General features: G+C 43.3%; 1 protein-coding gene across 1 annotated transcript in view; it reads right to left on the reverse strand.

Moving 5' to 3' along the window:
* Positions 1-734: 734 nt before the first annotated feature.
* The window catches only part of RBM38 (RNA binding motif protein 38), a 39624-nt gene continuing 22607 nt past the window's right edge, over positions 735-17751 (reverse strand). Inside the window, exon 4 of the mRNA XM_083447137.1 lies at positions 735-2278. Within this exon, the coding sequence (XP_083303263.1) occupies positions 1972-2278 (307 nt within the window). The 3' untranslated portion in view covers positions 735-1971. The remainder of the gene's footprint in view (positions 2279-17751) is intronic.

Consider the following 17751-nt stretch of genomic DNA (forward strand, 5'->3'; position numbering starts at 1 on the left):
ATCAAGTGACAACTACTTAATTAAACTGCATTCTCACTTCTGTTGAATTCTAGATGTAACCCACTCACCAGCTAAGTTATATAATTTATTTAAAATCCTCTTAGGTTGCAAGTTAAAGGTAAAGGGACCCCTGACCATTAGGTCCAGTTGTGACCGACCCTGGGGTTGCAGCACTCATTTCGCTTTACTGGCCGAGGGAGCCGGCGTACCACTTCCAGGTCATGTGGCCAGCATAACTAAGCCGCTTCTGGCAAACCAGAGCAGCGCACGGAAACGCTGTTTACCTTCCTGCTGGAGCGGTACCTATTTATCTACTTGCACTTTGACGTGCTTTCGAACTGCTAGGTTGGCAGGAGCAGGGACCTAGCAACGAGAGCTCACCCCGTCATGGGGATTCAAACCACCGACCTTCTGATCGGCAAGTCCTAGGCTCTGTGGTTTAACCCACAGCGCCACCCGCGTCCCTAATAGCTTACAAGTTAGGTGTCACTAATTCAAAGTTTGTACTGAATCTGAGTGCACAGTATTCTGTCAGTAACCTGCTAATCATGTCTGCCTTTCCTCAGAGCAGATGACTTGGACTTCACTGACTGGCATGCCCTTGGAGGCTTTCCTTCTCCCAGGGCCCTTGCAAATAACAGGCCACAGCAGCCCATTGTCTACCAACCTGGGTCAACTTTGCCACAGCCCACATCCCCATCTGCTACAGGGCTTCAAGAGACAATGCGACGTCGTTTTAAAAATCAAAATAGTTTATTGCTCTTCTTTTGTAAAAATGCACTTTACTTACACTGTGTCCTTTGCTTAAATCAGCAGTTTGTACCATTGGGTATAAAAAAATGTCACGTTTTAAACCCTTTCTTTGTTCAAGTGTGAAACACCTTTTAAAAACTCTGATCCATTCCTGACATTCTCCTAAGCACTGACGGGCCCACAGGCCCATGCTTAGCTTTTTATATAAATACTGTAAAATTTCTCTAGGCTTTGCAGCATTATAAACAAACGATCTATCAAAGTAGACAATATGTTCAGTATTCTTTTTTTTCCTTCCTTTTTTTTGCTTTAAAAAATATACCTAAAACTTTTGAGATAATCTTAAAAGAGTAACAATTACAAGAAGAAGAAGAGAGAAAATTACAGTGCGTTGACTAAAGGAATATTCCAACGTCCTTCGAGCCAATATTCCCTTTTTTTTGCATGTTGAAAGTGATTTAGCGTTACTTAGGAACGTTTTTTTTTTCTTCACCTACATACAATAATTTAGTTGAGAATTAAACAAGGCAGATATTACTATTCTTCCACCTGCACTTCACAGCTCCCGTGAATAATAATAATAAAAAAGATCACAATAAATATTAAAATAGGTTCTTTCTTTCTTTCTTTCCTCCGTAAGGCATCTTGAATATTACAAAGTTTTTAAGATGAGCCAAAAAGAAAAAGGTTGCTTTTTTTTCCATTACTGTATTCTCCGGGTACCTTCTGTGGCAAAAGCAAATGGCCAGCCTTCAGAGTTCAATAGAGTTAAGTAGTGCATAAAAGCAGGAGCAGGGAGTGAGAAAATGATGGCCGGTGGAAGCAGACTGATTTAAGTGTGCGCAGACCTGCAGTTTTCCTCTTTAAGTCGCTTACAGTCCACCTCTGCAACAATTATTTGTCTTCATTAAAAAAGAGAGAGAGAGAGAGCTTACGAAAGTTTGTTTGTTATGAATGTCTTTTCTTTTTTCCTTTTCTTTTGCAAAGCTTGCCTGTAACACTATAAATAGCTTAGGTATTGATATGCATTCTTCCTAAAAAGTCTTTTAAGAAACTCCCGGTTTATTTATTTATTTCTGAACTGCTTTCCTCTTTCGTCTCACGGATTCCGACCCCGATCCCCACCCACTAAAGAAAAAAAAATATATTTCCACTCCATCATGGGAAGAAAGAAACAGTCCTTTTCCAAAAGGGTGGAGGTGATGCTGCCGTCATCATCTACTGCATACGGTCGGGTTGCAGCTGTGTGGCTGGATACTGCATGAAGGCGGTGGAAGCGGCTACTGCAGGATTGGAGGCGGTGAGAGGTGGTTGGACAGCCCCCGTGTAGCCATATCCCATGTAGCCAGCAGCGGGAGAGGCAGCGTACGGATACTGGTCGTAGGCAGCGGTGGTGGTGAATTGCGAGTAGGCCTGGGTCGCCGTTGCGTAGTCTATGTAGGGAGATGTCATCGACTGTACGGGGGTCGGGATGACCACGCTGGGCTGGACGATGGCTTGAGGGTAAATGAAGTGGTGGGCGAGCCTGTGAGGTTAAAGACAGACAGAAGACACAGTCAAGATTCTTCACACGAATAGTTGGCCGCAGGAGAGCCAAACCATCACTGGGCTATGAAAACCAGAAAGTAGGTAGAGAGAAGGACCAGTGAAATAAAAAGCAAAGCAAAAAATAATAATGGGAAGGTTTAAACCAGCAGACAGACAACAGAGGCCCATGGGTTGGTTTAGGCTTCCAACCAGCTTCTTCCAAGACAACGCCATACCATTCTGTCTCGTCTCCAAAACAGCCAGTGCCCACTGAGCATGCTCAATCCTCATCAGGTTGTTTTGGGAGTAGAGTTTTGTTTTTCTAAAAGTGCATTTTGTGTTTTTTGTGTTGCCTGCTGATCACCTCCTATCTTGATCTGTTTTGCCCACATCAGGATCCACACTCCAAAAGTTAATGATTAGTCTGTACACACAATAGCATGCAATAATTCATCTAGTCCAGCACTGCATTTCAACCACCAGCCAGCTAGATGGCTCCTGGATGTTCACAAAATGGTGATGAATAGCGACAGCCACCTCCAGTGGCACCTAGCACTTTTGACAGAGGTCACCTCAGCTGCAGAGGTTTATTCACTCTGTTGTGGGGAATGGGCTTAGGCTACCTTCGCACTTAACTCTCTCAGAACAGTTCACAGCCAGGAAAGAAGTACTGCTGCTCACTTGGTGCATTCTTACCTACTGAGGTGACAAACGAAAAGGCTGAAGTTTATTCCAGCAGCTAAGTACTTCCTCTTCCATGGAAGCAGACAAGAATAGCCTACTCACTACTAACATATCGGCCATACTGACTGTATTCTGCAGTTTGAGAGGACAGACATGAACACTCCCCTCCCTCCAGAGCTGGGCTTCCAATTCAACCTCGAGTCCCCAGATACTGTTGGCCTCCAACTCCCATCATCCACAGCCAGCTTAGCCAAAAGTCAAGGTTGAGGGGAGCTGTAACCCAACATCATCTGTGGAAGGAAGGAAAGCACTTATGTGCACTATGGAACATTTAACACCATCTCCCTTGGCTAAATTGAGAACCCAACACATTTCCTCCCCCCACTTCCTTAAGGTTCCTACTGCATTCCTAATTTCCATACCACATTTAGTTGCTCCAGAGTCCTGTGTTTGTCACTCCTAATATGCACCATCTATTTTCTTTTCTTTTCAGGTGTCCACAGTGTACAGTTTATGGATAGGCAAGCTAAGATCTTATCAGCTTCTGTGGTCTGCACTTGCCATCTGCACACGTCACAACATCTAAGTCAGGAAAATCGTCTTCTGCAACGGCTGGTAAGCTGCCGAGCAAAACCAGCCGCCGAGCTGCAATAGACTGCCTTTTGGTCAATCTGCAAAACCAGGAGGGCTAACACAAGTCACTTTTCTGCCACCTACTTCTCACAGACCATCTTTGGGCATTCAATCCCTCTCCCCATGTTATTAGAATCACCTGAGGACATGGAGATGGAGCCAGCCAGCAGGTGAGAAGCCAGCCAAACACTCCGGCTTGCACGATTCTAAAGATATCGGGAAATACCTAGATATTCTAGAAGCTGCCACTATGCTTGTCTATTGTCTCCTGGTTATCTAGAAGTCCAAGAGCAGCATGCAAAGCAGTTGCCAAGTGTTTATTTGCACTGTTATAAACCGTTACCATCTAATTACTTATTTCTTGTACTTGTATCCCAACTTTCTTCCAGGAAGCTCAGGGTGGCAGGGATGGGTCTTCCCCTATCTACAGTAACCTCTCAACAACCCTATGAGGTAGGTTAAGCTAAAACTTGAAGACTGGCCCAAGGACACCCAGTGAGATTCATGGCAGAGAGGGGATATGAATTCTGGGAACACCCAGCATTCAACATTCGCAAGGGTCCTGGCGCATTTTGCACCTGGATATCGGCCACTTGTGACCAAGTGAAGATGCCTGGGTGCTGGAATGGTGCCTAACGTCTCCACCAGGTGCATATACCTGAGGGATCTTTGGCTCTTGACTGTTTTCACACACTAGCAACACATCCTGTAGAATTCTATCCGTTATAACAACAGCAACAACAATCTTTATTACGGTCCAGAGACCCAACAAAACATTACAAATCAATACACAGTTCATACAGCCTACCTCCAGGTTAATCAAGCATTTTGTTTAGAATATAGGGCTCATTTGTTCTTGCAACCACCGATAAAAAATTTGCCACTGCCAACGTTTTAGCTTTTGTCCGGTCTTCCAGTAGGAACCTGACATACTGAGCCTCTGATTTTCCTGGGAAAGGCACATGCCCCACAGGGGGGCAATTTGTTTTTTAAGGGGGGCAATTCTAGAATGAGTTATTAACAGTGAATGGCCTTTTAGGCTTCCTCCATGTGAATAGGAGTTCACTTTTTGAATAATAAGAATTATATGTCACGGGGGTGGGCATCAGGATTTTAGAGATGCTTAGGTGGGGCCAAAAAATGTTGGGAACCAACTGGTCTATGCCAAGTGCCATTTTTCTTCCTTAATAATTCTACTGAATATCAGCTCTTTTAAGATCAAGCACAGTGCGGATGGGTGTCATAAAAATGTCTAGAGTTGTGGTTAAAAGACCAAGCGTAGGAACAAGAAGCTTCTTTTATTTACAGTCCATTTTTTTTACCACATATATTTTGTGATACATTTCATTACACTGTATATCATAAAAAGCTTAGCAACAAGGCATTTCTGTTCTGCCACTCTTTCCCAGCTAGATTAATGGGCCTTTGCCATAAGTGCCTGCTCTATATGGTGTCATCCAGGGCATTCAATTCCGGCACCTTTCAGGTTGGCACCACTGCCAGTATAAGAGAATGAGGGAGGTGTTCATGGCAAGTTCTGGCACCTCTTTCTAGAAAAATCGCACTGATTTCATTTATATTCTGTGTGTGTGTGTGTGTGTATGTGTGTGTGTGTTTAACAGCTTTTAATTGATTGTACTGCACTCTTGGGTTTGTGCTGCAAGAAGATCAAATGCATCCATTCTTAAGGAAATTAGCCCTGAGTGCTCACTGGAAGGAAAGATTGTGAAGCTTAGGCTCCAATACTTTGGCCACCTCATGAGAAGAGAAGACTCCCTGGAAAAGACCCTGATGTTGGGAAAGATGGAGGGCACAAGGAGAAGGGGGCGGCAGAGGACGAGATAGTTGGACAGTGTTCTCGAAGATGCCAGCATGAGTTTGACCAAACTGCGGGAGGCAGTGGAAGACAGGAGTGCCTGGCATGCTCTGGTCCATGGAGTCACGAAGAGTCGGACACGACTAAACAACAACACTGCACATCACCTTCAGACGTAGTCAATAATCAATCAATCAATCAATCAATCAACCAACCTTTCAGCACTCCCACTCAGACTGCAGAGCATGTCTAGCTTTTGCTTAGTCAAGGCTTTTCACAAGAAGCCAGTGATCTGCTGAAGTTGGGCTTAATGTTTGATGGCCCAGAAATGGAAACAGGAAGAAATGCCGACTAGGGAAAAATGGAGAATGAAGCTGATGGAATATGCAGAGATGGACAAATTGACTGGAAAAATAAGGAACCAACGCGACCAGAGATTTTCCGAGGACTGGAATAAATTTACAGAATATATCAAAAATGTATGTGAGGAGCAACTAACACTTGTTGGCTTTCAAGAAGCTTTGTGAAAAAGATCGATTGAAATGTTGCTTGAATGATATGATAAGATTAAGATTGGTAAAGTGCAATATAAATTTAAGAGTAGTAGTGACAATATGGAGAATTGTCAGATAGGTTGAGGGAAGTCCAAAAGATGTATATGTAAAAGGCGAATGTTAATATGGATGGAATGTATATTGGAAACTGAATAAAAATTAATTATAAAAAAAAATGAAGTTGGGCTTAATGATATACAATATCTTTATTTAATAAAATTCGTTTAAAGAACTCAACGCTGTAGCTTCTGGTCAAGATTTCCACAAAACAAGGGCTATTGTCAAAACAGAGTCCTCTGTCCACCTCAGCCATGCCTGTGAGGCAATTTCATTAAGGCTCTCCTCATCACTGCATCTCCAAGGTACTGGCCGGTTGCTTCTAGCTATAATTAGAGTAAAGGCCTTTTCAGGTTTTGTTTAACATTCCAGCCTGTTGTCACTGACTCCATGTTTAAACCTGTATTGCCACAATAGCGAAGGCTCCTCTCTTTTTCTGGCAGCGATTATGAGGCGTTTGTTGTAAAAACACAAGGCGCTTGCACTCTTTACTCTTTCCCCCTTCCTCTCCCACACCCTATTCAGATTTCCTTGAAGTTGCCATGCAAACAAACTCCCCCATTTCCTTAACAGGCTGAGACTTGTGCTGGTTTCGGCAGAAAATAAACTTATCTGGGACCCTGGATGAAAGAAAGAAAATATCTGCTGACACGAGTTAACTGCTTTGCGCTCCCATTTGTACTCCCTCCTTCAAGGAAGGAAACTTTTTCCTGGAAATTTCTTTAGAGAAAGAGGAAGAAGATTGCCACTAAAAACGTTTTGCTGGAGTTGGAAACGTGCTCTGTTTGATGAAAGTCCTGGGGAGAAGCTCCCGCTCCTCAAATCAAGTAAATCAATAAAAAATACTTAAATCCAACGTAAATGCTGGCTACACCCATGGCTTATGGTCTTATTTTTGATGGCCTAAGCCTTCCACAATGACTTAGTCAGGGTTGAACATTTGGTTCAATTCATTGGTTAGTCTAATCTACTAAAAGAGTTTCCAGTCCATTAAAAAAAGGTGTCCCTGATTAAACTGGGCCGCAGAAGTTATGTACAGTGGTACTTCGGGTTAAGTAATTAATTCGTTCCGGAGGTCCATTCTTAACCTGAAACTGTTCTTAACCTGAAGCACCACTTTAGCTAATGGGGCCTCCTGCTGCCGCCGCACCACCGGAGCCCGATTTCTGTTATTATCCTGAAGCAAAGCTCTTAACCTGAAGTATTATTTCTGGGTTAGCGGAGTCTGTAACCTGAAGCGTATGTAACTTGAAGCGTATGTAACCTGAGGTACCACTGTATTAATGTAATTTCTATGCTGCTCTGCTACCGAAGTTCCCTGGACAGCATGATAATCATCATCAATACACAATCCGAACCATAAGGAGGTATTATGTACAGTACAAAATGCACCACAACGTACATTAATCAATAAAATTAAAAACAGGCCTTTAAAACCTTTAGAAAGCCAAAGCTTCAAAATATGTTAAAGTCTTTGCCCAACCCTATCTAAATTAGCAGCAGGTGAGCTTCTGGAAAGCAGCGTTCGAAATTAGCCATGCACCAGGCGCATTTTGCAGCTGGCTATTGGCCACTTGCGACCAACTGAAGATGCGCAGGCGCCAGGATAGCACCTGATTGGGAAGTGCATGCCTGGGGATCCTCGGATCTGGACTGTTTTCACACACTAGCAGCACATCCCTTAGGCACCCACAAGATCTGCCTTGGCAGTGACACTCGGATGAGGACTACCAATGATGACCTCAGATTCGGAAAGAAATACGAGTGATTTATTTTTTTAATGGTTCTTAGAAAAGCCATGGGTAGCTGGCCCCACCATGGAAGAAACATTTCCCCTTTTCTCTCAGACAGGGAAACGCCTCTTCCTAGATGGGACCTGTTGCAACAGATGCAGTATCTAAAAACATAAAAAACCAAAGAAAGCAGGCTTATTTCTTTGAAAAGTAGTGTTGCTACTGTATACATATTAAAAACACATATGGATTAACCAACGAACACTTTCTTAAACTGGGTAACTGTTCTTCCACCAAGACATACTGTGCTCCACAAGCTGTATCTTTCCCAATACTTACCATTACGTTATTTAGACTATTGTATTTTAATATTCTGTTGGAAGCCACCCAGAGTGGCTGGGGAAACCCAGCCAGATGGGCAGGGTATGAATAAATTATTATTATTATTATTATTAGGAACATGAGGCCACTTTAACCCATGTCCTGAGGTAGAATTTAATTATAGCCTGTCATCGTCTGACAGGCATTTAAATAATTTCCAGCACCGAAACAACCACATCCTTTTTCTTGCTAGGTATCCCAGTATATATTGTTCCACATAATTACATTTTTCTCAGGAAAAAAACTAGTACCGTTGCAAATTCAACTGAAGAAATCCCGTGTTGATGACATGAGCTTTTTAGTCTTTTTTTGGGGGGGGGGGGACTAGGTTTGGGGCTTCGGTTTTCCTACAGCCAGAATTTACCAAGAAACTGAGGCAATTGCAATGAAAGGGTCAACTTTCTCAACTTTATAGAGTTTATACCCACCCACACATACACACACCCTTTGCAGACCATAATGCTTTGCATGCACAAACACAGCTTGTGCAAGCAACAGCACCTCATGCTGGGATGGCAAAGACAACTTTTTAAGCAACCAACCATTCATTCATACATACATACCCACCCCATCTTTTTCCCTGACAGGACTCAAGGCGGCATTTACATACAGGCAAGCAGCCTGTTTACATGCATTCAATATCTGGATTGAGCCGAACCTGGAAGTGACCCAGAAACATCATAGAGACAGGGCGTTTGCTGGGGTTTTTTCCAATGGGTTTCAATTATATGCAGTATCACAGACACGCACGGTGCCTCGGATTGCAACCCCCGTGTGAACGGGGTGGGGGGTTGCCTGTACAAAAATGAGAACCACTAAAAACATAGAAAAAGAAAACCCCAATACTTACTCAGGTAACCCATTTATAGAAAGATCTTACAACTCTCTTAAGAACGCCCCAATCTTAAAATGCAAAAAATTGTTTTTAGGTGCTGTAGCTGCAGATGGAGGGGATGGGGGGGCGAATATCTATCCCCTCTCTCTTTTTTTGTATGTAATTCTTACTAAATTTTCTGTTTTACAATTTAAAATACTCATTTTTACATCCTTAAGATATCAATGACTTCCCTTCTTCTCTTTCCATGGTTCATTTTACTTATCATAAATTCCTGCATATTTTACATAAAATATACCATTCACTATTTCATTACTGAATCCATCAAAACTTATTTACACTGTTGAATGCTGCCAGCTTTTTCAGCTGTACACAATTATTTCCCATATATTCAATAAATGTTTTCCAATCTTCTCTAAAACAAGTCTCTTTAATAATAATAATAAAAATAATCCAAATTATTATAATAAAACCATGCCATTAAGTATCCCTTCCTTCTTCTGGCAAGACTTCTTAGAAATTCACAATGTAAATTAAAAAAAAAAGATTTGGTCCTAAGATTCGTTTACTGAAAACCTTGAAAGGACAAAAGATAAAATAAAGATTTATGAAAAACAGCAGTAACAGCAACGGATATATTATTAAACACATTAATAGTAATAAAACATCAGGTAGGGTAAGTTTTGATTATCAGCTAAAGGAAGCACACACAAAGTACAATGGGATGAAGTTATCTCCTGGCTGTGTTTTTGCATATGAAAGTTTTTCTTTTTCTAAAACTGAAAGCAGATTTTTTAAACTGTTGTATTTATTTAGAAGGGAGAAGAGAAAGAGGGATAAAGATTTAACAACTCAAGTCAAAAATATTTGCTGCTCCGTTTAAACTGTAAGGGAATCCAAAACAAGGCCCGAATAATTTTATCTTAATGCCAGAAGGAAACTTCATCGGAAACGTGATTATAAAAATATCAATCAAGTGATCCTCAAGCTGTCATCACACATCAAATTCACCCTGTGAATGGCAACTCACGAGCTGCTTCATGGCATTACTGATTAATCACTGGCTGAAACCACAAACTCTTGGGAAACACGGCAAAGAGAACTTGGTCAAACCTAAAATTAGAACCACTGACGTTTCTTGCAGAGAGTTGTGCCGAGTGTCGCTTGGTACCTTGGGCCCAAGACCGGTGGAGAAGGGATTGCAGTCAGGATCGCGGTGCTATCCTAGCTACGTGGCACGACGCCACAACCAACATTAACGAGACACAAGGCAAAACACAGAAAAGGTTATATGCAGATCTACGGGAGGCAAAAGGACAGATAATATAAAAGCAAGCAGATTGCATCTAGTGTCAACTCGAGAGCGGTTAATGTTACAGCCACTTCAACCCACACCTAAAAATGAACCTGCTGAATGAGGCCAAAATGCAACTGCGTACTCTCTTTTTAAGAACCTAGGCTCTTCCAACTAAAGATGGCTATTTAAAAAGTCCTTTGGCTGGCAATTTCCTAGATTTTCAAAGCATTTTGTTTAGTTACTGCTCACCCTAGGTATTGTTTACTGTTGTGACTATTATGCTGATATAGTATTTTTATTACCTTTTTTTTACTTTCCCCTGATTTGTCAGCTGCCATGGATTCCTTTTTGGGGGGGAAGGAAGGACATAAACTTTCCAAATAAATAAATAAGCATGAATAGATACAGGCTGGCTCCAGCATGCCTCCTAAATGGACCAGAAGGTGCCTGTTTAAATTCTTAACAGCTTCAAGTAGGCCTCAGAGGGGGACTCCCTGCCTGAAATATCGGACAGACTATTTAGGTGAACACCACGTGACAGTTAACGTGGTAAAAATTTACTTCTACAACACCTGTTTATTGGAGACTATTGCAATAGGACAGAGCTCAACTTAACGAAGTTGTTCTAGCCGAACTGCCGCTTAAGGTCTGCTGCCACGAGGGTTTTATAGGCACAGCACACAAAGAGCCATAAAACATCTGAACATTCTTAAAGCATAAACATCCTTCTACGTACATTAAGAAAGGTTACAGGTTATGAGAAGCAAAACATTCATTGGCTCCATACAGGCGACTTCAACCCCACAACTACCTTGGGGTGGCCCTAACTGCTCAGGCCATTTGGGTCTCAAATGTCCTACTTTGTCACTGTTTCCTTAGCGATCAGCCCATCGACAGGGTTGTTGACACTGCTGTCCCTATCTGTTCCTTGGAACCTATCAAGGAGACGCTGGATTTCGCCCTGGTGCTAACTCAAAGCAGACAACGCAAAACATCCCAGGTGACAATTTGTGCCACTTTCCGGGTCAGAAAGGGGGAAAATGCAAGGCAGGAGTCATCAAATGCAGGCACACAAATTCAAGCCTAATACAATTAATATTGGAACATTTTAAAAATTATATATTCAGTGGTACCTCGGTTGTTGAACATAATCTGTTATGGAAGACTGACTTCCGAAATGTTCGACAACCGAGGTGCAAAGGGCGGTCTGCAAAATCAATGAGGAAAATTGAAAAAAATACAGTGAAACTGTTCGACTTCTGAGACGCATTCGAAAATGGAAGCATTTACTTCCAGGTTTTCGGTGTTTGGGTTCCGAAACATTCAGCTTCTGAGATGCTCAAAAACCGAGGTACCAGTGTGTGTGTGTGTGTATGTGTGTGTGTGTGTGATACACCCCCCCCCCCGGGTGTCTAATTCTTTCATCAGTTATGACATCTGCATGCACTTACAGTCAATCCCACCTCAAGCAACGAGGTATCCAAAGTATGTCCACAAACAACATTATCTAGGTGTACTTTACACAGGTGAACATGGAACTTCCAAGTACACAAGAATGCTCCCCAAAGACAGAACATAAACGTAAAACTGAACATAAACATGACACAAATATTAATATATATTTCTCCCTGCTATGAACCACAAAGAATCAATACCACTTGCACTTATCCTCAGTGGGCATGCATGGAAAAGGCAAGATGGCCGTTCTGTATCACAGGAAGCTCTGGGTGTATACAGGATAACATAACTTTGAAAAGACGACTAAAGGTGGCCTGTTTGGTACAAACACTCTTTATTCTGTTCACCCAATCTTGTGTGTTCCAGTGACCCAAGCTGGCTAGTACGGACCATCAAACCAGCAAGTCCGAATGGACACTTCCCACTGTGCAAGGAAACTCAAAGCTTGTGTGTCAAATGCAACCCCTGTAGACTTCTCCATCAGGCGATTGGGTCTCCCTAGGTTCCAAGGTCTCATTTGGCGGTTGGAGGATGGATGGTGGCTAACAGATTGAGGTTGAATAGTGACAATACAGAAGTACTGTTTCTAGGGTACAGGGGGCGGGAGGTGGGCAGGTGTGGAAGACTCCCTGGTCCTGAATGGTGTAACTGTGCCCCTGAAGGACCAGGTGTGCAGCCTGGGAGCCACTTTGGACTCACAGCTGTCCATGGAGGCACAGGTCAATTCTGTGTCCAGGGCAGCTGTTTACCAGCTCCATCCGGTACGCAGGCTGAGACCCTCCCTGCCAACAGACTGCCTCGCCAGAGTGGTGCATGCTCTAGTTATCGCCCACTTGGCCTACTGCAATGCACTCTACGTGGGGCTACCTTTCAATGTGACATGGAAACTACAACCTATCCAGAATGCGACAGGTAGACTGGTGACTGGGAGCAGCTGCTGAGACCACATAACACTGGTCCTGAAAGGCCTACATTGGCTCCCAGTATGTTTCTGGGCACAATTCAAAGTGTTGGTGCTGACCTTTAAAGCCCTAAACGGCCTCGGCCCAGTATACCTGAAGGAGCGTGTCCACCCCCATCATACTGCCTGGACACTGAGGTCCAGTGCCGAGGGCCTTCTGGTGGTTCCCTCACTGTGAGAAGTGAAGTTACAGGGAACCAGGCAGAGGGCCTTCTTGGTAGTGGCGCCCGCGCTGTGGAAAGCCCTCCCATCAGATGTCAAAGAAATAAACAACTCTATGGCTTTTAGAAGACATCTGAAGGCAGCCCTGTTCAGGAAAGCTTTTAATATTTGATGAATCGTTGTATTTTAATATTGTGCTGGAAGCCGCCCTGAGTGGCTGGGGAAACCCAGCCAGGTGGGTGAGGTATAATAATAATAATAATAATAATAATAATAATAGTAATAATAATAATAATCCTCACCAGCCCCACTTTGCACCCTCTCTAGAAATGTATATACCACTTTCTCAAATTAAACACCTGCAAGCAGTTTACAGCAAAGGTAGTAGAATAGGCTGCAGTGTATGCTCTTTGCAACCAACAGCAATATAGATTATTAGGGTACACGTAATACACGCAACTTTTATTTCTTCATTTTTTAACAATAGCTTCCTAACAACAGCAGGAAAGTGTAAAAGAGGTGGGAATGCAAAGTAGGAAGGCAATCAACCCCCTATCTTAGCTGGAAGAAGAAGAACAAAGAGAGACCTTTTGCAACTCAAGCTAAGCAGCTCCAGAGCCTTGTTGCTAGATCTGATCTGGCCACTGCCACAACCAGCAACCCCACAAAGCTGGAAGAAACAAAAATATTTACGGGCAAGCGCACAAAAACAGGTTGTCAGGCAAAAGAGCTGAAGATACAATCTCCCTGTGTGGTGGGTGGGTGGGGGAGGGAATTTACATGAGGACAACAGAGAAATCTTTTCAGCCTCTGCATCTGCCAAGCTGTAGAAAGAAAGAAAATTACTCATAGTCTCTTTCACAGAAAACAAGTAAAAGGCATTAGATTAGAAGGAAAACCTGCTTTTGCTTCTACAGATTGGAAGAACTGGGCATGCTTAGCTATGAATCTGTTGACTAAGCCGATCCGTGCTCTGGTCCATGGGGTCACGAAGAGTCAGACACAACTAAACGACTAAACAACAAAGCCAATCCGTCAAATTCCAATGTCCCATGTCCGGGATTCCAATGACGGAAAACTTTTTGTGTCCGGATTTTTACTTCTTGAAATATGGCAACCCTAATATAGCAGAGGGACAAGGATGGTGCTGTGGTCTAAACCACTGGGCTTGCCGATCGAAAGATCGGTGGTTCGAATCCTGCAACTGGACTTAACTGTCAGGAGTCCTTTACCTTTTTTAATATAACAGAATTGAGTAAGTGGTCTTTAAACAAAGAAAGGGGTTTCAAACATAGCCCTGGAGTTTTCTACAAGATTATCAGAGTTCCTCTAGTGAAAAAAATCCAATTGCGGCAAAAGAAATCAATAATGAAACCTGCCCTGAAAGATAGCTTGCCCACAACTGCTCTTCCATTGCAATACAGAATTGCAAGAGTGTAAAGTCAGCTCTAGGAGACACCTGGAAGGTCCAAGGTAGATGGGACAGGTGTGGGGATTATCGGAGTGGTGTTTCTGTCCAAGATCGTAATGTTCCTTTTACGCTGCATTACCTGTTGCATAATGGAACTCTGGCTTTTTGATCAACATACACCCATGTCATGCTAAATTCTAAACAGCAGGAAAGAACCATATGCCAGGATACGACCCCCCCCCCAAAAAAAATTCATCACATTTAATTACACTGCAAAATTCCTCTGGTTTTCTGAGTTAACAAAGTTGCAAATGGTTGTCCCATTCCCCCCTTGGAAACACAGAAATTAGTGCTGAACTTCCACTAGAGTCCCCTGGTTTCCAGAAGCTACTCTAAACACTATGTGAAAGATCACACAGGAAAAACCCTTAAAATATCAGGTGGAGAAAATGGAATAAGGTGCTGTCTGAATGCAGTCATTTTCACATACTTTGGTGGGTTGTGTTTCACAAAAGGCAAGCAGGGGGGGGGGAGGTCTGGGGCAGATTGGAGTTATGATGCCAGGGGGCAGGGAGATGGGGCTGTTTCAGTTCTTTGCCATTGCAGCAGCTAAATCTGTTAACTATTGTTTTCCACAAAAACAACAGTACTGCAGGGAGGGAGGAAAGAGAAATGAAGGTTTAGGTTTTCTTTCACTTTTCATATCAGCAGGGCTGAACTAAATAACTCTGATCACAAGGGTTAACACCAGCACAGTGCAACTTCCCCTCTCTCCTACCATCCCCAAATCTGCCCCAGAGGGTTGAGGGAACCCCCAGAACAGACTTGGGGGTACATGGGAGAAAAGTTCCATTGCCCAAGGAGAAATCCTTACAACATACAGCATCTCTGCAAGTTTATAAAGCTACTCCTTTTGTCATTTTAAGACAAGGGGGAGACAGTAACACCAACTTGAAACCCAGACGAATCCTCCAAGCAGGGAATGGAGGAGACAACTCCACACGGCTAGAGAGGGACTATTGCTCATCCGTATGGTAATGCTTTACTTGTGTTAACTTCCAGTGTCAGATCACCAGCTAAATGGGCCTTTAGAAACAGGACTGGGGAAGGCCTCTGCCCAAGACCCTAAAGAACTTCTTCCTAGAGAGAACAGGTCTAAACAGAAGCAGCTCACCAGGTAGTATGGAGCTGCTACACTAATTTCCCAGGAGGCGAGTCCCTTTTGCTTTCCAGGAGGAAGAGGCAGCCGAGAGGTCGGCCCAGTGCAAACTCACCAGCAGAGCCAATGCAGGACTCCTGCTAGTGCATTAGCACTGCGTCAACCTCCCCTGTTCTTCTTCCTCCTAATAAGCAACAGCAACCCACCTGCTGCAGAGTTTGTGTAGTGGCTCTTTCCTGCCCAGTCAGCGGCTTCTGGGTCTAAATGGGCCACCAGTTCCAATTCAATAGGACACAGTTTCGTGTGTTTCTTTCCAAGCTACTGTAACACTTAAGCACAAACCAGGAACCCCTGCTCATCTGCAAAGCAGGGCAAAGGATAGTCACCTCATATGAAACAAGTGTCCACCCTACGTACAACACAACCGACATTCTTCTGCAGCAACGAGCTGGAGGGCAAGGTAATCCATCAGAACCTTGCAATTCCCCAGGACACAGATTGCTCTAGTCCTTAAATCCAATATCTGCTAAATATATATAAAATTGAGGATAGACATACATCCTGTCCTATCAAGCCCTGACCTCCTCTTAAAAGTTATGTGAAACAGCTTGAAGCTCACGCTGTTCAGATTGTCAATGACAGAGTTTCTTCCTAGCTAGGAACCTGGCTGCTGCTTTCCCCTTCTTTTCTATCAAAGGAACAGGAGCTACATTGCAGCTTGCAAATTACTGCAAATGCATCCATGGAAACAAAAACGCTGTACAGAAACATTTACGCTACAGTATACGTTCCAATTTGAGTCCTTACTTTACATAGTGCTCAGGATAATGAAGCGGCCGGCCTTAAATCGCCTGAAACTCATTTTCATAGGATTCTGTAGCTATTAATGGCCCATGGTTCATCCTCACCACTGCAAGAATCCTTCAGAAGGATATTCCGCAGTGAAGAAAAACTGCTGTGATGGAACAAACGATATCCCTTTTAAGTTATCCTGGTCTTCTTCCTCTGACCTCCATGTATGCATCAGGTTCCTTCCATCTTATGCTGAGCTAAGCCAACAGATAGTCACCTAATGACTTATTTTTCCCCTTTGCTTTACGGAGAAGCAGCTTAAATTACCAGTAAGTTAGACCCTTTCACCTTACTTGCAGCTCTTTCCTGCAATGTCCTGAATATTGCAGCTGAACTCTGAATTTGGCCCAGAAACTAAATGCCTGTATGACTGAAAGAAAGAAAAAACCCAGAATGCAGCAGCAAGACTTAATTCAGGTTTGCTTTCTTCAACCAGCTCCCTGCCCTCTCCACCATGTGAACATTGTCATACAAGGAGGATTCCTCACCAAGCCTGAATTGTACCAGCTCCAATGGCCAAGGCTGGTGCTGATCAAGCAAAATGCTAAAAACCCCAAGCGTTAACACGTCAGGGAGCCACAAAAGTTAGAAACCGAGTTCTGTTTGTCTGATTTAAGCTAGGAATCGAAGAAAGATGAACTGTGCTTAGATTTCATCCCACTGGTTAAGGCACAGAAATGTCAAGGACAAGGTATACCATCTTGGCTGTGAGTCCGGGAAGACCTGTTCCCTGTCTTATAGGCATTTTTCATAGAATCAGAGAGTTGGAAGGGAGCCACGGGTCATCTAGTCTGACCCCCTGCAATGCAGGAATCTCAGCTAAAGCATCCATGACAGATGGCCATCCAAACTCTGCTTAAAAACCTCCAGGGAAGGAGAGTCCACCTTCTAAGGGAGTCTGTTCCACTGTCAAACAGTTATTACCATCAGAAAGCTTTCCCGCATGTTTAGTTGGAATCTCCTTTCTTGTAACTTGAAGCCATTGGTTCGAGTCCTACCCTTCTAGCTATTCTGGGAGAACAGGGCCCTGATTGACTCCAGCTACAAAAGCTGAGGCTGCTGAAAAGACTCTTGGCCTGGGGTATTGTTTTGGGGAGGTTTTTTGAGGGGTTGTTGCCGTTATTGATATTAATTTTTGCATCTTTATTTAAGGTCTTAATATGATTTATGGTTCACTTATTGTTCATGACAACTTTCTCTACGTTTGCAATTGTTCACTGTATTTCTTTACGCCTAAACGAGCCTGCAGCATCCTTGTAAGCCTCTCAACAGCCCTATGGCTAAGGCTGCAAGAGAGTGAAACGCTCTTGGTGAGGTTGCCTGGTAGCCTTCTGCAAGCTGGTGCCCTCCAGATGTTTTGGATTATGAGCCCACCAACCCAGATTGGAATGGCTCCCTGAAACACTGGGAGGGCACCAGATCAGAGGAGGATTTTTTTGTAGCCAGACTCTCTCTATAGAACATGTTGTCTCCAGTTG

The sequence above is a fragment of the Podarcis tiliguerta genome (genome assembly GCF_965153285.1).
Source record: "Podarcis tiliguerta genome assembly, chromosome: 6".
Classification (NCBI taxonomy): Eukaryota; Metazoa; Chordata; class Lepidosauria; order Squamata; family Lacertidae; genus Podarcis; species Podarcis tiliguerta.